Raw genomic sequence first — 25,772 nt, 5'->3', positions numbered from 1 at the left:
CACAATATAGATCTTGATTATCGATCAGATCGTCTTGACTGGGCGCTGCCGTTTTGTTTGAAGCAAATGCAAGTGATACGAGAGGTTGAATCTGATTGGTCAATAGGAGAGGCATAGAAAGGACATAACTCGTAATAGCCACTGGTGGCGCTACGATCGAGCGCAGGAATTCCAGCCTAGTTCGGCAAGGGTGGAAACTGGACTTTTAATGTCAGTTAACTCTCTTGCCTCGGGAAGATGTACCCGGTTCGTGGTAAACGTCTAAGACATGCGACATTTCTTCACACATGTAGCTAACACCCAGTGATATAACCGAAAGAAGTGTTCAAACCAGCGTTAGACAAACCTGGTCTCACACACTACAAAGCTGTTGCTGGAGTCTGCCCGTGAATGTAACCTACTGCTTAGATTACATGTCTTCAATGTTACAAAATTTAAACAATATATAAACGACAGTCATAGTGATCCCACCCTATTTTATCACAGACCCACCCCAACATCAGTCATGCTGCCTTCCATTGACGTTGGCATGACGTTCGTAAGGACGCCCCCAGACACGTCCATACCAATCAAGAAAGCCCAGAGTGAGTCTGGACTCATCTGAAAACATTACACGAGACCATCACTGATTCCCAGTTTCTATGCTCTAATAACCTTGGCGTCCGGCTAGAATGTGTCGACTTGTTGACGGTGGTACTACATGTGGTCGCCGAGCATGCAGATCAGCTGCATGAAGACGATTTTTAATCTAAATGCCTCCAGTGGCCTGGCACAATTGAACAGCGAATTGATTGGCTCGATGTCTTAAACTTTTCTTCTGATTAATTGACCCTGGACTTTTCATTAACATTTTATGTCTGCAGAAACCTGTTCCAAAGTCTGCAAGTCACAGACAAATTGAAGATAATGGCTACCTCTCGTTGAGTTGTAACTCTTTGAAGCATGTTAATATCCCTAAGGCGTTCATCACGCTGTAGACGACGCATTCCCAATCTGATCACAAATATTGCATTAAAGAAATTATAGTAGAAAGCGTACGTGGTACTGTGGATAATGAAAATCAAGAATACTAATGGATGAGAGCGATCAGACTTTCACTGAAGTGTAAAAATCAAGTATTACCCCTTGCGCACGTCCACGTGCAATGTTTAGGGCGTGGTTGGTTCCGAATCAGTCCTATCCTTGGCAGTCATTCTTCAAAGCTGATCTTTCTTCTGACGACCGATTATAACATTTATGTTTCATGATCTCCTAATTTTTTGTGAGAGTACACGATGCAAAACGAATATTGAATATGTATATGTCACAAATCCTCCAATTCGTGACCAACTCGTGTTATTCCGGGACAAGCCGAATAGCGACTCGTGCCCCGATCGTGGCCATTTTTGCGACCGGGTTCCGTCTTAGCGCAAACGGGCATACCTAAAACAATTGTCAACTCGTTGCGTAGTGGTTCACACATTTTCCCCATATATTATATATATTTCTGATGCAATTTAAAGCATATCGGAACGTGCGGAATTATACAGTATGATTGACCACATTTAACTGTATCTTTGGTATATTTTTAGATGCAAGACATATGTTAAATCAAAATTATTTCTGAGGGATTCTTTGACGAAGAACTTGAAATCATACGCGCATTCTGATTGGTTTGTCGTATTTTCGCACATAACGTTCATCGATAGGGGGTCTTCTAGCAGGTTACGGAAAGGGGCGAGTGGTGACGAATGAAATCCTCTCAATCATCATGATCTGCGGAATACGACCTCGTCGTCCACGCCGTTATCATGATCAACGACCCACACTGGCGGGGTACGATGATATTTACGATGACATGTACGATGACATGACAGCACTTACTAGTTTTAAAAAGTAATATGCCTCACCCCAAAACAATGACAGCAATGATGTTATAAAATAATGTACAATGAATTAAATAAAAAAGAATCTACAATAGCTTCGAATTCCATACAAATATTATAAAAATACATACCCTAAAAAATTCGTATGTTGACCCATTTTCCCTGGGACCATATTTGATTTCCGTCTGTTTAACGAGGTCATCTGCTGAGTCTATTGGTGTGAACATCCGCTCTATAGTGAGGAAGGCTGCCAAGTTGGCGGTATAGGAGGATATGAGGATGAGTGTAAAGAACCACCAGGCACTCCCCACTATACGGCCCGAGAAAGATCTGAGGACAAAGAATAAAGACTAATGTAATTTCATAATAATTGTTTTGTACACAATGATTACCCGGTTGTTATAGTGAAATCGCACAGATTGACAAATTCCTGGAAGAACGACTGAGGAGTGGTGAAATGGGGTTTAACGTCGGCTTCAAGAACATTACACGTGTATGTGCATGCGTGAGTGTGTGCACGCGTGCGTGTGTGTGTATGTGTGTGTGTGTGTGTGTGTGTTCTCTCTATGTAGTTCACACGTAAGCCGGTTTTACAGTGCTAGCCTACTGAGATACCATGCCTCAGTTTAACATGGACACCCTTTTCTCCGAGCAGGATTCACGGCTGATGGTTTGGTAGTAATACCGCCTTAATTACCATAGAGACACCCAGCCGTAATGGCACGCTAAACGACAAATCCAGACAAATTAGGTTTCAATGTATACATTAGCACATGATAAGGCTGACCGTCACTGTTCGGAAATATTTATGTTTTAAGCGCCTTAATTAATGTAATGTAATTGAAATGACAGTGCCAAAACAAGTGGCTTTGTGCTACTATGATAACATTTATAAAATTGATAGATATATATTGCGTTAAGTTAATAAAAGCGGAAAAAAACTTTCCATAACCAAAAGAACTCTCTTCTAGAGCCAGATCCAGTTCTTCAAACTTCAGAGAGACAAAGGATGTTGCCCTAGTTATTGGTTTAAAAGATTATCGATTGCTTGAAATTCCTTGTGAAATGTGACTCTTGCTCAAAAGGTTTAATCAAGGTTACAACATTAAGAACATTCGTAAAGACTTCAAAAGGTGTGTGATAGACATGAGGAGGACATTTCCAAATTTGACGCTTTAGTGACCAAAGGTGACCCTATTCCCTATTTTGACTTGCATCAGATGTAACAGATGTTCAGGTAAACAATTGACTTGCCTTTGCATGTGTATGTGACGGGTGCCACCGGTTGACAGGCTACGCTCACCTTTTCATATCACCTGGTATCATCACTATTACACAGTGATTCATAAACACATGTTTTTGATATAGTCGGAATAGTACAATGAACTCGGCTTATAGCAGAGATTTCTTATGATTATGGAAATGGTTTTCTCACATATAATTTCTTTCTGCCAATCATGTTAACAATATCTCGTAATTATAATAACATTTACACTTTCACATCATGGTACAGAACGTATTTCTCTGTCATACAGCAACAGCTGGGGTATTTACCGTTATCCACAAATAGCAGTGTGCACGAATTCAACATTTACCCCTGAGAAAATGCTCTGACGCATTTTCATTGTGTCCAACCGAAAGAGTCGACAAAAACAATACAAATCCACAATGAAATAATCGAAAACCGAATGTAAAAGGGTATTGGATCTGGGAATAATGCTTTAATTGTACTCTGTGTTTTTCAGAAGATGATTTCACAAGGAAATGTTTGAGCCATTGTTTTGTAATGTTTTGGATCACATACTGAGACTTGAAGATGCAGTTTGTTACAGACCATCCATAAGTGCAGAACCCCTGATTTGACTTTGCTTACAATCAGATGTTCATAATCCTTTTGTCTCAACGATGTTCTGCTTTATAAGAGTGTTTACGGTAAACCACTCAGACAACCATAATACAACTAGTCTACCTCCCGGCACCTAATATCATGTCCAATCTAAGCATAGCTATTCTTCACAGTCATGTAGAACAAGGCAGACCGAACCTTTATCTTAACACACATCCATAAATCACATCCGCAATTCGAAATATACGATTGTCTCTAGTTCATTGCCAATCGATTTCAGAAGATTTTTAACATATACGTTGCAAGCCCCACGTTATTCTTGGCCGAATATTCATCTCCACGAGACATCTTGAAGAAGTGCCATCATTACCAGGCTCTATTGGCACCATAAGCTGGAGCAGTGGATTTAGCTCGAGGGCGTGCGATAACTGGCTTTCAGTACGCCGCATTAACTCTTCGTTCGGAGATACAAACTGATTAGGGCTTGGATTGAACAGCTGAGGCAGAAGCTACCTTTAACCGGAGGCATTCGGCCGTGAAATTACACGGTAAATTGAGATTGGGTCTTTAACGTGATTATTTGCTCCCTTCCACAAATCTCCACACACAGTTATCTTATTTCATTGAAGTAAACTGATTTAACTCATGCACTAAGGGTTTCAGTTTGCATAGGTGCGAATTTGAAGGTTTTTTGGTAGTCATTTGTGATTGAAACCGTTTGTGACGGTGATGAATGAAAGAATCGTTTTAGAGATGCGATGAAACACCTTGACGAATCAAATCTGGTATTTATGTATTATATGTAGATTAACTTTCGACTGCAGACGTAACCTGCGCAGAACCACGAGGCAGTTAATATAGAGAGATTGTTTACATCAAAATAAGGTGCATTCACGGACATGGACGATATGTGACAATCACCCTTTTTGGCACCATGGAAAACTGTGAAATATTGTTATGAAAGTTATTGGACACAGTTATATGATTCGCAATGACGCCTAATCGTTTTATTTCTAACCCCTGCAAAATTTACTTTTGTTTGATGTATGACATAATGAAATACAGAACATTGGCTGAAAGAGAAGAAAGGAGTACGTTTTCTTTACAAGATGCAGTCTTACATATCTTACTTACATGAAATATTTGCTCGACTGAAAAATCTCTCAAATCATCATTTTTGTAATGTTGGTGTTACGCAAATGTTGAAAGTACAAAGTTTTCATCTTATTCATATGAATACATCTGCTAACTTTTATAGTAATTCATAACGGTTTTGTTCGTTACGTTAAATATGCTTTTGGTTGGTTTGTTGTTTTACGCCGCACTCAGCAATATTCCAGCTATATATCGGCGGTCTGTAAATAATCGAGTCTGGAACAGACAATCCAGTGATTGATATCATGAACATCGATCCACGCACATGGGATCGATGACATGCATCAACCAAGTCAGCGAGCCTGACCACCCTATCCCGTTAGTCGCCTTTTACGACAAGCATAGTCGCCTTTTACGGCAAGGATGGGTTGCTGAAGACCTATTCTACCACGGAATCCGTTAAATATGCGGAAAATCTAGGACCTTTCCACTATGATGCCTTGTCTTCTACACAGACGTTCGAAGCAGGAAAAAAGGTGTTATGCTGTTCGTTGCTCACCTACCTTGGTGATATATCGGATCCTTGTTGCATCAAAGCCCCCAGCGCAAACCACAGGGTGTTACACAGGGTAAACGCTGTACTTGCACTCTGACCTTCACCTGTGCATTCAACGTCCCATTCAAAGGGAGAAAACTTTCCCACAAGGAACAACACAAAGCTGACCGCTAAAAATCCAAGTGTAATGCATAGCCAGATGCTTTTGGAGAAGGGATCCATGAAGGAAAATATGCCTGGTTTTTGCTTGTCTGGGATTTTGATCATGATGCTGATTCCTGTGTTCATGAAAGGTTTGGAGAAGTCTACTACACGCTCCCGTATTTTCGTGATCGTCAGTGGTGCAATGGCAACGTCGGCTTCCTTTTAAAGAAAAATATTATACAATTCAAACAATATAAACGTTTTATACATTTTTGTAATATTTGAGAATATTGTCATTACAGCTGTACCTTAGAAATCACCCAGGTACATTTCAAATTAAAATACAATGTGTTTCATGCAAATGTATTCTATAGTGAATCAGTAAGATGAACGTATATAACACGAGTCTCTCTCGATTAGTTAAACATACAAAGTTACAGGATGATACAATTTCGTTTTCAAAGAACGTGTATACATACATTGCCTCACAGACAATGTAAACCCTCAATCACCTCACACGAAAAAGTATCGGCTAGTTTCATACCATTACTTCTTGGACGAAGCTGTATGTGTGCCCCCACCTCCATTGAATGGTGTATGCGTATCAATAATATGTTTAAAAAAAATAAATTTATGACCATGATAGATCTACATGATTCCGATATCCTCGCAATGTTCAAAAACTCTTTTCCCTGGTGACGCTATAATAGTTACATTAAGTGTCAAATTGTCTCCCTTTGACAAGCGGATATATTCAAATGCACAAACTGACACATTATCTCCCTTTAACTGATACCGAAACTGCTGTCTTGTTTCGTTAATGATTTAAGTTGACACATAAAATCTATGAACTCAAGACCATATTGCATGATTTAATGATAAGGTCCGCGGTACATATAGGTATGGCGGAAAGAAGATATCAAAAGTACAAGATCCGAAATACCATCTACACTTACGTTATATCCTCACCCAATTCGCGGTAGAGGGTCAAAATGACCACGTCGCCAATGATGCCATCACCACTGACAAGAGTTTCGGGGAAGTACTCTTAACATCCGCGAATTTTGTCCCTTTTGAGGACTCTTCACACTATTGACTTCCGTGCATGTAATAACTTCTATAATTGAATCGCAAGATTTCTCACTTCTGTGTCGACTTAGTATTGATTTTGTTTATGGAGTCTAATGCACCTGCATCTATTCTATATTCTACAAATTGAATTTCTCTCATACAATTGGTCCAGCTGTTCATTAGTTTCCAGAGGAACACGTGTACATGCACGTGCTTCTTCAGTCAGCCATTAGTGTTGAAGGCCAGACATCTTGAGTCCTTTCCTCTTCCCTTCATTTACACTGTAGCAGGTCATTCATATCATCTCGCGTTAACAAACTGTTATGTGTGCAATGCAATATGAATGGAATATAGCACTTTGAAAACGAAATCCCGGCCTCTCTACGTGCACATGAAAAGTCTACTGGACTACTTCCATTCTCTTTTTAGCCCAAGCCTGCACTGCTGTATTATTTTCACTCACTATATATCAGCCGCACTACTTTCACTCACTATATATCAGCCGCACTACTTTCACTCACTATATATCAGCCGCACGACTTTCACTCACTTTATGCCAGCTGCAGTACTATCACTCACTATACGCCAGCTGCACTATTTTCGCTCACTATATGCCAGCTGCACTACTTTCACTCAGTATATACCAGTTGCACAACTTTCACTCACTATATACCAGCTGCACAACTTTCATTCACTATATACCAGTGGCACTATTTTCACTCGCTATATATCAGCTGCACATCTTCCACTCACTATATATCAGCTGCACAACTTGCACACACAATATACCAGCTGCACTACTTTCACTCACTATATATCAACTGCACTACTTTCACCCTATATGTCAATGTTACTCATTTTTATATCAGCTGAACGTCTTTCTCTCGTTTTATAGCAGCTGCACTACTTTCAGACTGAATTCCACCAAACCCTCACAATTTCATACCTATCACATTCACGTTAAAGAATTACTCTTATTCTATTATGGACGTGGGCGCTATTTCAGTGTACGATATCATGTTGCAAGTTGACTCCACCTCTCTGATGAGTTCCCCGATCATGCCTGTCCACGAGTTGTTAGGCAGGCGTCCACCGTACCCTCCGTCTTTCACCAGTTTGATGACGTAATCAAACTTGACAATCTCCGCCACCTGTCGGGCGAGATCGACACAGTAGCCTTGGAAACGTTCATTTCCGGTGCAAGGGGAGCCATTAGGTGGACAGTCCTTGATGACAAACGGATCGACCTGTGAAAGATATCATATTAATTTAGCTATTATATTAACATCAATCAACTGTTTGCCACAGTATCAGTATATTAGTGACTGTAGACTTTATGATTGACTGTCAAGAAGTAGAATGGTCGAATTTGATTCATATTTGTCGAATATGTTTATCTCCATATATTATTAAACACAATGGACCGCTGTTGGTCTCTCATATAATCAACTAAATCCATCAATATCATCAATGCGTTCTTTAATTTGTTTGTGAAACTGGTAGAAGTAGTGAAAAGGATCAAAATACTGTTGGAACACCGCTGTGTCGAACTCGCAGTTCGACATAACCGACATTTCAACCACACGTTTCTAAGTGGGCTTATGTTTTGTAACATGTAAAATAATGCCCAGGGGACACGATCTAAACATGCAAATGTGTTCTGACCAGTATGGTGGTGACTATCCTCGTTCTGTTTGCTGGTAAGGGGAACGCTTCCTTCTCAGGTCGAGCCATGCTTGTATTGAAGCCGTCAGACTTGGACCAGGTTCCTACCTGCAAAACAGCCACGTGTCACTTCGAAATTTGGTGCATTATAACCAGTATCACTAGGGGTTTCCTCCCATGTCAAGCTGACATACCGTATTATGCCTAACTAAATATCTCCATTTTCATCTAAGCTTACTTTTCGTCAAATTCAAGCAATGCTAATTTTCTATTATCCCTTTTTTGAGTGGCAAGTCACCAGTACCTTTTACCCCAATGGTCGAACACACAACGCAACCACCCTAAAAACAAATCCTTGTGATACTTAATTGACGAAAAACGTGTCCATGCCCGCTTATGTATCGTTGTCAAATATAGAGATAGTATACATTGACCACAAAGCAGTTTTATGGCAAATAAGAGATCTTAAGCGTCCAATATTATAAAGACTCACCTTCCTTAATTTCTGTTTATACTCCAATTGCAGCACATCCAGCTTGTGACGTTGTCGGATACCACTTGAGTGGAAACCAATCCTTTTAGAGCGTCCCCGTATCTTCACCTGCATTTAAAACAGTATGATAATATATGGAATAATAATGTGAACATTCTTCATTATCTAGGTTGTTTACATGCTTTTGTGACCCGGGTTAGAATTGGTCTTCAGCAACTAATGCTTGTCGTAAGCGGCGACTTCCGGGTTCGGATGGTCAGACTGGCTGACTTGCTTGGTGCATGTCAGGGTATCCCAATTGTGTAAATAGATGCTCATGATGACAGTAGCTGGACTGAGTGTTCTAGATTCGATTATTTACAGACCGCCGTCATATAGTTGGAATATTGCTGGGTGAGGTGTTAAACACCAAACAAACATACAAATATGTGCTCTTGCAAGGGGGCAACATGTTCACATGTCTGTGTCCACCACGTTCCCACTCCACACAGTGTCTACGAACCCATGACGTATTGACTATGTTCAAGGATTGTTCTAATGGCACAAAATACATTTTGCTTCTATCTATTGAGGAGAAAAAATGAGTGAGTGAGTGAGTGAGTGAGAAGGGGTTAACAACGATTTCAACTTCATTTCAATTATTTGACTCCCTATATAGACTGAGGCAATGTCTAATTTTCACATGCGGTACTAATTACAAGGTCTAGTCCAAAACAACGGGGGTTTGTGCTGCTGAGCAAGCGTAGGATTAAATCTGTGATGACACCGGGTCTTCATAAAAAAGGTAAGAATGTCCTGCCCTGCCGGTAGCACCGCGACAATATGCAAAAAAAGTTTTTGTCGCCTGACGCCGTACCCCTGCCATGTACCCCTGCCATGCAGTGGCGGCCTGTCAACAACCAGGCAATCAAGTGATTGAACCGAAAACCAGTGGCACGATACTGCATTTATTGATTTTAAGCACGCAAATCTGCAAAGCGAATTCGGAATCTTAGACCATTATGCCAGTCGTATACCCATGATTATGTACGTTATTAGGGAGGTTGGGTCTTTGTTGATATGAAACCGTGACAACCATAAATTGTATTACAATTTTATTTCTTTAACTACGCATGTGAGCTGTGTACAGTTTAGTATTGTAGTACTGGAGAGATTATCAGGTTACAGACTGTGACAGATCATTACTCATTAAACGGCTTCTGCGTCTGACATACATGTAGGATATTGAAGACCTGCATCCTCTGACCAGATCCCACAGGGCGCGTCCATACATGTCGCTACTCTTGTCTCAACGGTATATGCGTAAATCTGATAACTGTTTGGAGTATCATTTGCCATATTGGAATTGTAATGTAAATGTGCATATAGAACAAACGGAAAGGCCACACCATTATAATCAAACGGACATTAGTGGCAATGAGTTATTGTGTTCAATATCGCTCCAGAGAATATCAGACAAGTGCGACTTACTGGCTACAAGAAACGCTACATAAGCCTTAGTGATCGATAAAACACAGACTTTTACTTTCCTGTGTCTTGAAAAGATGCAAGATAACCATTAGTAGGGTCAAAATAATCGCCCAGTGCCAATACATATTGGTAATTAGGTCATAATGCTGACATTGATGGTGCATCACCTTGGTAATGGCTTTCCTGATGGTGAAGCCGTGCGTCCAGGGTTTTATGGGGAAGTCCCTGCACTTGACTCCTCGGGTGCCATCATTGTACACTTGCCCGTGTCGGAAGGTCCGATAGATGGAACGGTCAGTTGGACTGTCCAGGAGCAGGTTGAACGCTCGGGACACCACCTTGATTCCGTCGGCGGCCAACGCGGCTTCAGTCTGAGAAGATATAGAACATTCAAGCAATGTGAATGAAGGTTGCTTACACTGAGTGAGTGAGTAAGTGAGTTTAACGCTGGTTTGTGTAGTATTTCAGTTATGTCAACAGTTAGTTTGCTACCTGGATGTGGCAAATTTACTATTTTGGTGAAACTCGCGAACACAAATATGGTCTTGGCAGACCAAAGGTGACATTATTTCAGTCATATCACGTCGTGTCATATGAATGTTGAACACTTCCACTTTAATAAGAGTATCCAAGTGTACCCGTGTATCGATGACAGGACAAGGCCATAAATAGATAGAATCTGTCATTTGAATAGTAATATGATCACATCCAACAAGAAGTACTGATGGTGATTATGTTGTGTTGGAGTGTATGATTTTATATTGAAATAAAATATGAAATATGAAATCAGCATCCCCAGCACTTCTAGTGCGATAATAAAGTTCAATGTACTTAAAACTATTCTATATATATTTTGATTCTCCACAAATACACATGATTGTGCTTGATGTAATTAAATGAGGAACCGCGTTATTTCCAAATTGACGTTTCAGTTCTTTCTCTCAACAAAGAAAACACTAAAATCCATTTCCATCACATTACTTCATCTATTCTAAAACGGGTTTTAAGTGTCGGTCATCGGAGAATCCACATTATTATCTCGGACAATCTCTGGGAAATATTGTCCTAATAATAAAAGCTTTCCGACATATGTTGAAAATCGGTTTGTTTTGATGAGCACTGTTAATTCACTGGGCATGAGGTGTACACAGATCGCCATCAAACATTAATCACTCACTCCGCTCCTAGAGGAAAGCGACATTCTAAACACGTGCTGTGGGGTTAAGCCATACAAAAGCTGCTTGCACCCGTGAAATGATTCTGGAAATGGAATTAACGTGTCCCCTCGAATCCCATCAGACACAAGACAACCAATCCGGAATCTAAACCTGGTTCCATTATGCTATTGACTTTCGAAATAGAAAACTCATGTCCAGCCTCACCGATTCTCGAAACTTCAGTGGTGTCGGTTTACCAAACCGGTTTAGGTTCCTCCCATGGGTGATGCCAGCTCTCATATCTTCAGACATGCTCTCCCCACGGCTTTGCTCAAGCAAACGGAAACCGGTTACGTTGACCCCTCCGTGTAGAAATGATTTGAGGTCTAGTAGTTCGATATCCTGCAATGTACAGTATTGATGAAAGCGAGAAATATACATGCATTGATATGATTAGTGCATTGTTTGATTAGTAGCGGGACATTGATTTATGAGACATGATTCATGTTTGACTTACTACCGTTACGTTAATAACACTTAAGATAGAGATGCCATATTATACGATTCAATGATTCGTGGACAATTTGTTTGACTTTCAAAGTTCACAAATCTAAACAGAGTGATGTTATATGAACATGTTCGTGATCAAAGTCATGTGCATGTAAACCTTTCGTTTAAACTAATTTGACCAATTTAGGAAACCGTAGTTCAAAGAGACACACAACACTTCGAAAGGTTCGTGACCGAGGAAGTGATCAGTTCCCGTGTGAAAACCACCTTATTTCGCGCCCACGCGATCTAAGTTTTTTAGTCCATGTTTTAACAATGAAGGATTGACAATGCGTGATGTTTAATCTTTGAAAACAAAAACACATTTCCCTTAGAGATTTCCGAAAGGAACCCACGGACAATGAATAAAACGACTCAAATGCACAACTTGTCTGGTAAAGGCGTGTCTGTAGTTGCTTTTAACTCATAACCATAGTGCTTTATGAATGATAGATTTGTATTGACCTGGAACTGCCATTCACCAATGATATGATTGACGTGAGTCGGACAACCGATATGAAATAGACATGGATGAATACGTTTCGTGGAGGGTAAACGTCAAAACCTTACGCTTTGATGGCTGCCTTTTTGTTATTAACGCCTGATTTGAATGACATTGAAGATCAAGCGGACAGTCTGGAGTATAGGAATGGTGCGATATTGCCGCATTTGGAAACACAAGAAATTGTTGCGCGACGTGTAAAAATATGTTTGGACGATTACATGTAACTTTGATCACGGGAGTAGATCCACATTGATGTTATACTTGTGTTTACGGGATCCGTCTAATGGCAACTGTTTACTGTAACTGAAAATGTGTTGCGGCGTCTGGTGTTGTGCTTTATAGTTGCTTTAAAAATCAGAATTTGTAACCAATGATGTACGCTTTGTACTTAAAACTATGTGCCAACTTGCATTCGTGAATTTCAGTGATCCATTCATATAATTTCACCACTGTTATACATTTTACGCCGAATGGATAATCGAGACTGGATAGTCTCGGGCGTTGACGTTTTATGTATATTTGATCCTTACAATAAAGGATTGGGATATATAAATTTAGAACCCTGTCGTTACATAAATGAAATCGTAGTTTAAGAACTGTTGCCATAGACATATAATTAAAAGACCTGCAATAAAATCATAATTTCAAGTATCTCTTGGAGGTTCTATCAATCGAGTCTGATGATGGCATGCTGAGTCACAAAGGACAAGGTCACGTCCAACACGGAGGCGGTATCTGCGCTTCTTTTGTATGTACTATTCTTAATTACTCATATATCCGTCGGCTTGTCCTCCGTGGGAATTTCGAGACAGAAAAGAACGACAAAATACCGTCCAAGAAAGAGTTTGGTTTTATGTAGCTTTTAATATTATTCAAGACATATCACGACGTTTAGGTATATTAAATATCAGGTTGAATAAAATGATATACGTTGTTGACGCTTGCCATGAGGTTGGTGCTAACTAATTCTGACATATTGATGAATCTGGAATTCGAAAACACGGAATTCTGGCACGCCAAAGGGGCATCACTCAACACAACTAACTCCGGCGCCTACTGAAAGCCGATTAAAGTAACGATATGTGCATGATTATAATTTGCAATTGGGAACTTGTCTTATTCATCGTAACCCGTTGACATAATCGGTGTTCATAGTATCAACCACTAGTTCGTCCTGATGTGACTATCAACACTGACACAGCTGGAACATTGCTAACTGTGGAATTCACAAACTCATCTTTCAAACAGTGGCACATTAAAACAGCCAATACGCAGGTATGAAATGATGTGGTGAGGTGAGGTGAAATGGGGTTTAACGTCGCGTCCAAGATTATTGCACTTATATAGCGACGAGCATGCACGTGTGTGTGGCTGCTTGTACTAGTCCGGACTGATGCCGATTTATAGTGCTAGCACACTGAGATACCATGCCGCAGTTTAACATGAATACCCCACTCAGACAGAGTATACTGACTCCGAGCCGACCGGCCCTTTAATGCCGAGCGCCAGACAGGGTAACAACAAGTACCATATTTTAACGTCTTTTGGTATGACGCGGCCGGGGATCGAACCCCGGACCTTCCGCTGTCCGGGCGGACGCTCTACCACTAGACCACGGAGGCGGTCCTGCTATGATGTAAAACTGATATCAAAGACATTAGAGCAGATCAACATTGTAAAGAATCGCTCACAAACCGGGCCGGCGATGACGTAATGATAGTCCTCTCTGTTCATACCGACGTCCACAATCTGAAAGTAAGGGCGAAAACTAAAAGAAAGTCATACATTCAAATTTGATACGTTTTAATTTAATAAGTGACTGATTATGATTTAACAGTACTTTAAACAATATGCATCGCAAGGCATGGTAACAAATATTTGGAACGCCAAAGGGACGTGGACAACAATGAACAATGCTGTCAAACCAAGGATGATGAAAAATAGCGAACCTTAAACGGTTAAGGGATCACACTTTGCATTTAAATGCATCATCAATACACAATAACAAAATGTATTTGTTAACGAAAACGAAAGAAATAATTTATCAAAATATATTATTTACCAGTGTATTTCACATTTGCTGTAGACCAAACTGCCCTGTCCATATTCAAATGCAAGGTACTGCGTGTACGATTGTGGTGTAAGTACAGACGAAAATGGAATAAAAAATAAAAGAAATACCACGTTTCACACAACACGTCAGGGGTTTGACGGTCCAGGTAGCACCCTTTAAGGGGGATTATTTTCTTTTTACACAGTAACACAATCAGCATTCACAGAGTTACACATTTCTTTCTCACGTAGACAAAGTAGAGAAATATTGGACGATTGTTGCAAATTAATTGAATCAATTACTAAAATAGATGAAATTATGTTTCCTTTGGTATCCTTGAAACATTTCTTATTTCGCTCCAAAAGTGACGGACTAATCCTCTATAACACAAATATTTCTTGGCAGATATTAATATTTCATGGTCTGATTATTATATCAAAAGTTGCATGTTCAACAATATCAATATTGTTTTAGATTTCTGAGCCGATGGGGCTCACTAGTCTCAACACATACGTTCAAGAATGTTTAGGCAAGTTAGGTAATAAGTCTATCAGCAGAACGGACTTCACCACGCCCCCGACAATTTCTACTGGCCTTTTTAAGCCGTTTACTTCACATAACATAACATGATGCATATTTAGAGATATTGTAATATGATTTTAGTAAGCTTCCCTCGTGTGTATTCTCGTTGGAGTAATAAAATGGAAATGACTGCAATCTAGGGGATATATATTGAATAAAGTCTGGAAAATGATTTAAGGCTACGTCTCGATAAACACAACACACAGCATCCTTTTAAAGTAGCCACCGTGAATCTTAATGTACATTACATTAGGGCCAAATATATCCCTGACTCTCAAGATCGGTACGAAAGAAGCACGAATTCCATGTGACAAACGCAATGATGTGCCTCCCCTAATGTCTCCCACCCGACAGGCACATATCATTTCACACAACCAACCAAATGGAAGCTATTTAAAAAGAATAACCAACACGACTGTCTTGAATGAAACCTTCGATAGTCATGTCATGCTCCAGACCGTTGCCATCAAGCCCTGCAACGATCAATCTGTTATCGCCATCTCCATCAACACTTGACCCCAGCATTATTTTAAAGTGTACTAACTTCAACGATCTAGATAGACCTATATAAAATCTTTATTAGTCTAGACGGTCTGGCATATGGAATCACTGGAGGCCAAACACTCGCTCTCATGGTAAATTTGACAACCTCTCAATCTATTTGGTGACTGTCAGTTTGATTAGGCGCTTATTGTTGGAAACTGATATCAAAATTAATACGAATAAATCCCTCGCTATTACGCGTTGTCGTGTATAATGGAATCAACAAATATCTCATATTGTGGCTGATTAAATGTCATTCACTTTTGTACGAGTTTGAGTAACTTGACAGCCGGGCTATCATTTTCATATCTGTAATGTCTCAGTAAATGGGAAACGTTTCCATGCAGGGGAATATATTGCACTACAAACGTACTCAAAAGTGGAGCCGATCATTCTGGTTTCACCTCATGTTTTGCAATGTTTGATGTGATTTTTCAAACGGGAAATATTTTACAATTAATACGCGTATTTGTCAAATCATTAAAAAGGTGGTAAAAATAAAAGGGTGTTCTCATGATATTACTGGAATCGTACAATGGAGTATGCTCACAGCAGATGTTTCTTTGTAACTCAGGCACATATATGTATGTGTCTCCAGTGTCCATTACTCTATCTATACAACTCAAGTACATATATGTATGTGTCTCCAGTGTCCATTACTCTATCTATACAACTCAAGTACATATATGTTTGTGTCTTGAGTGTCAATTACTCTATCTATACAACTCAAGTACATATATGTTTGTGTCTCCAGTGTCCATTACTATATCTATACAACTCAGGCACATATATGTATGTGTCTCCAGTGTCCATTACTCTATCTATACAACTCAAGTACATATATGTTTGTGTCTCGAGTGTCCATTACTCTATCTATACAACTCAAGTACATATATGTTTGTGTCTCGAGTGTCAATTACTCTATCTATACAACTCAAGTACATATATGTTTGTGTCTCCAGTGTCCATTACTATATCTATACAACTCAGGCACATATATGTATGTGTCTACAGTGTCCATTACTCTATCTATACAACTCAAGTACATATATGTTTGTGTCTCGAGTGTCAATTACTCTATCTATACAACTCAAGTACATATATGTTTGTGTCTCCAGTGTCCATTATTATATCTATACAACTCAGGCACATATATGTTTGTGTATCCAGTGTCAATTACTCTATCTATACAACTCAGGCACATATATGTATGTGTCTCCTGTATCAAATATTCTACATATATAACTCAGACACATATATATTGTGTCTCCTGTGTCCATTATTTTACCTATAAAACTCAGGAACATATATTTATGGGTCTCCTGTATCAAATATTCTACATATATAACTCAGGAAAACATATGTATGTGTTTCCTTGGTCCATTGGTCTACCTAAACAACTCAGGCACATATATTTATGTGTCTCCTGTATCAAATATACTACATGTATAACTCAGGAAAACATATGTATGTGTTTCCTTGGTCCATTGGTCTACCTAAACAACTCAGGCACATATATTTATGGGTCTCCTGTATCAAATATTCTACATATATAACTCAGGAAAACATATGTATGTGTTTCCTTGGTCCATTGGTCTACCTAAACAACTCAGGCACATATATTTATGGGTCTCCTGTATCAAATATACTACATGTATAACTCAGGCAAATATATGTATGTGTTTCCTGTGTCCTTTATTCTACATATATAACTCAGGCACATATATGTATTTGTCTCCTGTATCAAATATTCTACATATATAACTCAGGAAAACATATGTATGTCTCACCTTTGTCCATTAGTCTACATATATAATTCAGGCACATATATGTATGTATTTCCTGTGTCCATTATTCTACCTATATAACTCAAGCACATATATTTATGTGTCTCCTGTATCAAATATTCTACAAAATAAAAATGTTTGTGTCTCCTGTGTCCATTACTCTGTCTATTTAACTCAGGGACATATATTTATGTGTTTCCTGTGTCCATTATTCTTCCTATATAACTCAGGCACATATATATTGTGTCTCCTGTGTCCATTATTCTACATATATAACTCAGGCACATTTATATTGTGTCTCCTGTGTCCATTATTCTACCTATATAACTCAGGCACATATATTTATGGGTCTCCTGTATCAAATATTCTACATATATAACTCAGACACACACACACACACACACACACACACACACACACACACACACACACACACACACACACACACACACACACACACACACACACACACACACACACAGATATATATATCATATGTCTCCTGTATCAAACATTCTACATATATAACACAGGCACATATATGTGTCCATTTCTCTATCTATATAACTCTCGTATATATATATATAGCGCTGCTACAAAACAATAACGCCTTCGTTATCAAGGACATGTTAATCAAAGATGGTTACATATGGCGAACAAAGGTCTTGCATTTTTTATGTCACACAGTGCATCTTGGCATTTCTTTCCAGAGAACCCAGCCGCCAACATTACTTGGTTTGTCTGTGAGCAATAGGCCATGTGTTATATTAGGTTATAGTAAACATGTTATATAATTATATGGTAAACGCCACCAGCAATTTTCCTTGTGTCACTTGAAAGGATTTATTGTCTGGGTTAAATGGCTAATCGCGTTCTATAATTCATCTGCGAAAATAACAATGATGCGGTGGTGGTAAATAAGCTTCAGATTTTTCAACAGGGCATGCAATGTAATAAAAAATGTTTGAGACATTCCTGTACTGCTATCGTTCCTTTACACGCTCACACACATATTTTACGCCCAATGGAATATGTTTCGGTGGATAAGCGAGGCTGTTAACGTGTTAAGTATTTTATTTTCAACAATGGCGAGTGTGATATGATATTGTTGGTTGCTCCCGTTCTTGTTTGTTGAAATATATCGCGTCACAAATTTAGTGATTTTTCTACAATGTCCTGTTTAACCTAGCAGGACAAATTCCGCACGAAAATTAACATCTGCCTAATTTTGACAGGACAATTCCCACTTTGTACAATTGTCGCCTTGGACAATTCCCATCTTTGACAACTGTCGGCCTGTAAATTACAACTATGCTAATTTACTATGTAGAGTTAGTTAAAGCTGCAAAGGTTATAATTAAAGATTACTTAAGGGAGTTGTCAGTGTAAGGGAGGTCAAGGTTTCATAAATGCACTGGCTTGGAATGTTATAAACAGAAGAATGTTATACGATAAATAGAACATTTCATTGGCGTTTTCATCTGTTTAGATGCTCATTGTAAATTTATTTATCTCATTCGCAGGTTGGAATTGTCTGACATTTTATGATGGGATTTGTCTTAAATGGAGGTGGGAATTGACCTAGACGTAGGTGAAAATTATCTTACCTGGAGATGGGAGTTGACCCAGGCGTAGGTGGGAACTGTGTAACCTGAAGGTTAGAATTGACCTAGACGTTGGTGGGAATTGTGTTACCTGGAGGTTGGATTTGACCTAGACGTGGGTGAGAATTGTGTTACCTGGACGTGGGAATTGACCTACATGTTGAAGGGAATTGTGTTACCTGGACGTGGGATTTGACCTAGACGTGGGTGGGAATTGTGTTATCTGAAGGTTGGAGTTGACCTAGACGTGGGTGGGAATTGTGTTACCTGGAGGTTGGATTTGACCTAGACATGGGTGAGAATTGTGTTACCTGGACGTGGGAATTGACCTACATGTTCGTGGGAATTGTGTTACCTGGACGTGGGAATTGACCTAGACGTGGGTGGGAATTGTGTTACATGGACGTGGGAATTGACCTACATGATGGTGGGAATTGTGTTACCTGGACGTGGAAATTGACCTACATGTTGGCGGGAATTGTCTAACATGAAGGTTGAAGTGACCTACCTGTAGCTTGGAATTACATTTAATTACGGGCAAGTGACTGACTGACATGTGGACAGGGACTTTTCTTTGCACATATTTGTGAAGGGTCAAACCGGTGGCGCAGGACACGATCGCCCTTTCGTGAACACCTAGTATCATCACTGTTTGATAGTGATTCATAAACACCTGCTTATGCTATAGTCGGAATCGTACAACGGATGTCTTATTATTCTGGCAAGGGTTTTGTCTCGATTATTTAAATAAGAATTGCCTTCGAGGTGAATTTCCTTTGTAAAAATTGGTGTAAGTGGAAACTGACTTTGGGTGAATTGACCTAGGTGGGAAGCTACCTTTACAGATGGGGATTGTATTCGATGTGCATTTCGTAAATGGGATTTTTCTCGGTGGATATTAACAGCCACGTGATATTTTTCTTCGACAACTTTCTATTTTGTTTTTCATTTTTTAATAAAGGTCTCATTATAAAATTACTGAAAACGGTGTACAGCACTAGTCTCTTAAACAACAAACACGAAATAAAACAGAAATAAACTCACTTGATTCATGAAAGCTTGGTAAGAAGAAACGTTCCTTAAGGAGACGACAATTCTCTTTTTGTAGACAAGTTCAGATCTGTCTAATTTTCGCAGCACATCACGTGACTTTGTCACTGCGCGGAGTCTCTGAGCATCCACAACTAGACTTGTATTGGGTTCTCTAAAGGCATCATATAGGTTCTGTAATTGCCAAAGTCCTACAAAAAAAGTTTTTGACACAAAATGCATGACAATGGTTGTTGTTGTTGAACCACCATAAACATTCTCTCAACATTATCCACAATTTCTCAATCAGTTTCAGACTCCCAGGGGCCTTATAACTGCTTGCAACGAGCTCAGTGTTAAAAAATGTTAAAGTAAACGAGCTTTAATCACGAGAGACTAATCAACTTAATGTTTGGAATTGATAAATGTAACTTCATGGCTTGACAAACAATTACAGTTTGCATTCATTTTCTTTTTTGTCGATTTGTTAATTAGAACTTTTAAATTTATCCAATAAAGTCAATTGTTGTATACTTCATACATTCCAACTACAAGCACGATTACACAAATCTAGGTCCCAAGGGACCGTAAATAATGCACTCAAAACCCTTCAGTAAAGAGACAGTTTTATAAAATCAATCGCAAAACTATTCACTGATTGCATGGCATTAAGCGCCACATACAAGTCTTTAATCAATAAGAAAATACAAACAGCGCGAACAGAACATTACTCCCAAATTAACTTACCGTCGTCGGAATCAAACAAGAAATATATTTTTGACCATCCATAAAATTTGATTATATCGATGACTGCACTGGTGTACGAGGGGCTGATGCTGATATCGTAAGCGTAGCCGTCGCCTGGTTCGTTCCTTGTCGGCGTGAATAGAAAGTAGGGGATTTTTAACGCTTGGCTGTACGACTGGATTGTGTTGTAAGAAGCCGCACTGCTGGCCCCGAAAAGAATAAAAACTCCCCTGTCGAGTTGATCACATACTGAAATGAAAAGACGTTTATTAACGCGCATAAGTAAACCATTTAACTTTGTTCATTGCTAACGCCGCAATATTCCAGCTATATGACGGCAGTCTGTAAATAATCCAGAGCCGTCGGGCTACGATGACATGCGACCAAATGAGTAATCGAACCTGACCAACCGATCCGTAGGCTGTTTGGAACGTTTTCTTACACGGAATATGCACGGGTAGAACATTAAGAGTGAGGTAACGAGGTAATGACTGCCTTTAAATGCTCGAGTCTGGAATAAACAAACCAGTGGTATGGATGTACACTATTGGGGTCCGATGAAATACCAAGAAATACCATTTACCATGAAACACATTGTATCTATCTGATCCTTATTTTAATCGCCTCTGGAGACAGATACGTACGAGGGAACGATTTTATCACCATACAATATATCATTCAGAGGATATATCTGAAGGATAACTAAAAACGTCCGAGGCTCATATGAGATTAAAATCCCGCATCACATGAATGTCCCGAGTAAGCGAGTTTATCATCTAATACAAATAAGAGTTTGAGAGTTTTTTCTAAGTTATTAAACAAGTGGAATATCTGGCAATAGATGACTGGAGCCAAATCTCCGGGGCAAATTTCCCCTGACAATGTTGAAGGCGGTGTGTATCTGTTTGAATAGTTCATATCCTATTGCGCATATCAGTTTATTGCAAATTGAATCCGTAAAAAACACAAAACTAATTTCTTTATTGCACACACCAACAATACATATAACATTCCGACTCTACACAAGGTTCCAGTGCCCAAAGTGGTAGCAAGTTGAAACATCATTGGCGAAATGCCACCCGGTGTGTCAGGGGTCGAATCCCAGTAATGGGGAATGTATAAGGAAGAGTAAATGCAGAGATATAATCCCAGGGATTCGACATAATGTCCCAAGTATACTATGAAGGAATTTTTGTTTAATAATACCAGGTAAGATAACAAACAATGCGTCTGTGGAGGATTTTCGGAAAGTGACAAAAATACTATGTAACTGTGAACACTATGAAATATGAATATATATACATATAGCTATAATTTTAGACATACATACACCATTTGCTATTACGGTCTTTGGTGATATGATATGACAACAATTATGTTTTGCAGTTTTGGTACTTGAACCATACATATACTGCACGGATGGCACAGCCGTCTTAGGTGCCGTAAAACGCTGTGCTGACTGCGTTCCTTTTGATCAATGTTCGAACCACTTTTGTTCTAGGTTTGTCAGCACCTTTCCCATGTTCACCAGACCCGTGAAGATCCGGGGTAGAATAGGTCTTCAGCAACCCATGCTGGCCTTAAAAGGCGACTATGCTTGTCGTGAGAGGCGACTAACGGGATCGGATGAGTGACTTGGTTGATGCATGTCATCGTATCCCAATTGCGTGGATAGATGCTCATGAAGCCAATCACTGGATTGTACAGACCGCCGTCATATCTAATAGCTGGAACATTGCTGAGTGCGGCGTTAAACAACAAATAAACAAACAAATAAACCATGTACACCAAAGTGGTAAATATCTAGGATCTGGATCACTTCAGGCTTAACCTCCCACACACAGCTGACACGCAGCGACTGTATTATTCGAATTGGACCCCAAAAAGCGTTAAACCAAACTCACTCTTCCAATGCGTCGTATATTCTTTACATATATATACACACATGCAATTGTGTACCCTTAACGAAGAACAAGTCATGTTTATTGTTTCAAGAAGTAGGTCCCTCTACACCCTTTGTTTTATCTAAGGCTTTAAGAAGCCTGTTTTCATCATCGACCGTCGTTCATCCATCAAGAACAAACTTTAACCTTTCGTACGTTCACAGTCCCAAGAGGGCTAAGCTTGAAAGTTCAAAATGTCAAACAAAAATATCCATGAAGGCAGCTTTCACATATTAGGAGGACTTACAGCCAAGTGTATTGATTTCTGTGAACTTTCTGGAGCGTGTTTTGATTGCTTTTGCAAACTCATGTATAGAAAAAGCCAACTCAATATGTGGACTTGTAAATTATGAGAGTTAAGTCATTATTTCAAAAACACCTCGCTGTATATTTCTGACTTCAAATTATTTTTATCTGACGAAAAAAGACGATTACTGTTACACCAAGATGGTTTGAAACTGATGTTAAGACATCTATATCTTTCTGAAAAATCTATGGCTGCACAGTGATGGACGCAATAATCTCTGAAACACTTGAACCATTGAATTTATCAAATAATATTCTTCGAGAGGAGAGATTAAGTCATAACTCAAGGAACCGCTGAAACCTTCTCGTAACACGTCCAAGAAACCCATGTATCTTAATGTGTAAAGTTTTAATGATATGTTATCTGGAGTAAAACACGTTTTGGTCCATCACTTGTATTAAATTATTGACAGTAGTGAAGATGGGTCGAACAGCTATGAGTTAATATACACAACGAGGCTGTCTTTTCCCATTTATAATCCATATGAGTGAGTGCGGTTTAACGCAATGACTATGAGTGAGTGCATATGGTTTTACACCGCTTTTAGCAATATTCCATCAATATCACGGCGGGGGACACCTGACATGAATTGTACCCATGTGGGGAATCGAACCCGGGTCTTCGGCGTGACGAGCGAACGCTTTTACCACTTGGCTACCCCACCGCCCCGCTAAGAATCTGAGTTTGTAGGATCGTGAGTTAGTTGGGTTTAACGCTGTCTTGAACAAGTGATGCAGGTCTTTGAGGTTTGCCACTTTGGTGAAACGAGCACGGGTATGGTGCCGACCAACCTAGAACCATAATTAGGGAAACCGCAATGTAGGTACATGTACGAGACGCAACTCTGCACAGCCAATTCCGGCGACAATTGTGCCACCAATGCACATGTGTCAAATGTATAGACTCAAACAAAACTTGGAACACCGCAAAACTGAATTGAGTTTATGCCTAGCGAGCAATATTCTCGAATGTCCTACAAGAAGCCCTAAAGATCCTCATTTCTAAAAGACCGCCTCGTGGTCTTGTGGTAGAACCTCCGCCCGGAGAACGGGAGGTCCGGGGTTAGATCCCGGGCCGCGTCATACTAAAAGACGTGAAAAGAGGGTACTTGTTGTTACCCTGTCTGGCGCTCGCCATTAAGGGGCTAAAACAAGGACTGGTCGGCTCGGAGTCAGTACAGTGTGTCTGAGTGGGGTATTCATGTTGAACTGCGGCATGGCATCTCAGTGGGCTAGCACTATAAATCGGCATTAATGAAATAAACCCCATTTCACCTTACCTCACCTCATTTTTAAACTTGGTTAATAAAGATCATTTACATATACAAAAATCCCAGATTCCAGTGCATTATGAGATATGATAATTGAGGATCACACAATCTTTTTTCAGAAATATCTGAAGATGTGTAAACATATATTTGCACACGCATTAAGGTAACCTTCCTGGTGTATTGCTGAAGCAATACCTACATGATCTATGAAGAGGAGATATAATGCCAACAGACTATTAAGTGTTCTTTCTGTAAATTTGTGTATTTGTTTGTTTTGTAACGCTTCACAGTGGGTTGCTGAAGATTAAGACTTACTCTAACCTGGATGGTCACGGGGGTCTTACTATTAATACACAATTATCATCAAATAATTCATTCTGTTATCACTGTCACTTGTGATAATGTGAATGTGAGGGACTGATTTTTTGCGCCACTGTTGGCAATGATGTCGCCACGTGTGGGCACCACGAAGCCTATACCAGTCAACCTTGTGATCAGAGTACGATGTCACACAAACAGCCAGTTCAACCACATTTTGCTCGGCTCCAACAAGAATGTGGTACAAGGGACCTTTTCCCATCACCCATGAGGAACAAAGGGACTTCATGATCAAATTAAATGAGGTGAGGTGAAATTGGGTTTAACGTCGCGTCCAAGATTATTGCACTTATATAGCGACGTGCATGCACGTGTATGTGTGTGTGTGGCTGCTTGTACTAGTCCGGACTGATGCCGATTTATAGTGCTAGCTCACTGAGATACCATGCCGCAGTTTAACATGAATACCCCACTCAGACACAGTATACTGACTCCGAGGCGACCAGTCCTTGTTTTAGCCCCTTAATGCCGAGCGCCAGACAGGGTAACAACAAGTACAATCTTTTAACGTCTTTTTGTATGACGCGGCCCGGGATCTAACCCTGGACCTTCCGCTCTCCGGGCGGACGCTCTACCACAAAACCACGGAGGCGGTCTCAAATTAAATGAAAACGACACGACAAATAAATAAAAACATTCACAAATTATTCGAGCTTCACGTCAAGAATCTCAATCAGGAACAACTAATTGTTATTGAAATCATCAAAGCTCCTATTCTTAGGGACGTTCTACTCTGTGCCTTGGCTGCATTAAGTTCTGGGATACGACAATCTTCAACTACACGCTGCTAATGTCACAGAGTATAAGTTGAAATGTTTTCTCGCAAGATGATAAATTTTTAAAATACAAAATGAAACAGCCAAAAAAGTAATGAATTTGTAATCATTGGCATTACAGACTCACTGGCGGCACTAAGCTGGTAACTGTCTCGGATGTTGATGATGCTGTATGAAGCGTTGATGATGATACGGGAGCGAGAGTTGTTGAGGTTGTTGAAGTCAATAGCTTTCTGTATTTCCCTTCGCACCTCGGAGGACGCATCGTCAAGGATCACACCTGAGTAACACATAAGCGAACACGTGAACATTTATCATCAAGGGCCCCTCTGCGGAC

The 25,772-nt window shown here is 39.7% G+C and overlaps 1 protein-coding gene across 1 annotated transcript in view; it reads right to left on the bottom strand.

Annotated features, from left to right (window-relative positions):
* The window catches only part of LOC124146970 (glutamate receptor 3-like), a 52,344-nt gene that overhangs the window by 12,090 nt on the left and 14,482 nt on the right, over positions 1-25,772 (bottom strand). The window contains exons 2-12 of the mRNA XM_046517556.2: positions 25,563-25,715; positions 20,762-21,010; positions 20,030-20,226; positions 14,112-14,165; positions 11,588-11,764; positions 10,373-10,576; positions 8,736-8,843; positions 8,243-8,350; positions 7,615-7,824; positions 5,370-5,725; positions 1,997-2,195 (exon numbers count right to left, since the gene is read on the bottom strand). Coding sequence (XP_046373512.2) covers positions 1,997-2,195; positions 5,370-5,725; positions 7,615-7,824; positions 8,243-8,350; positions 8,736-8,843; positions 10,373-10,576; positions 11,588-11,764; positions 14,112-14,165; positions 20,030-20,226; positions 20,762-21,010; positions 25,563-25,715 — 2,015 coding nt within the window. The remainder of the gene's footprint in view (positions 1-1,996; positions 2,196-5,369; positions 5,726-7,614; positions 7,825-8,242; positions 8,351-8,735; positions 8,844-10,372; positions 10,577-11,587; positions 11,765-14,111; positions 14,166-20,029; positions 20,227-20,761; positions 21,011-25,562; positions 25,716-25,772) is intronic.

This window comes from Haliotis rufescens, unplaced genomic scaffold (assembly GCF_023055435.1).
Source record: "Haliotis rufescens isolate VD_foot unplaced genomic scaffold, xgHalRufe1.0.p SCAF_7, whole genome shotgun sequence".
NCBI classification, from domain to species: domain Eukaryota; kingdom Metazoa; phylum Mollusca; class Gastropoda; order Lepetellida; family Haliotidae; genus Haliotis; species Haliotis rufescens.
This window is presented reverse-complemented; position numbering and strand designations above follow the sequence as displayed.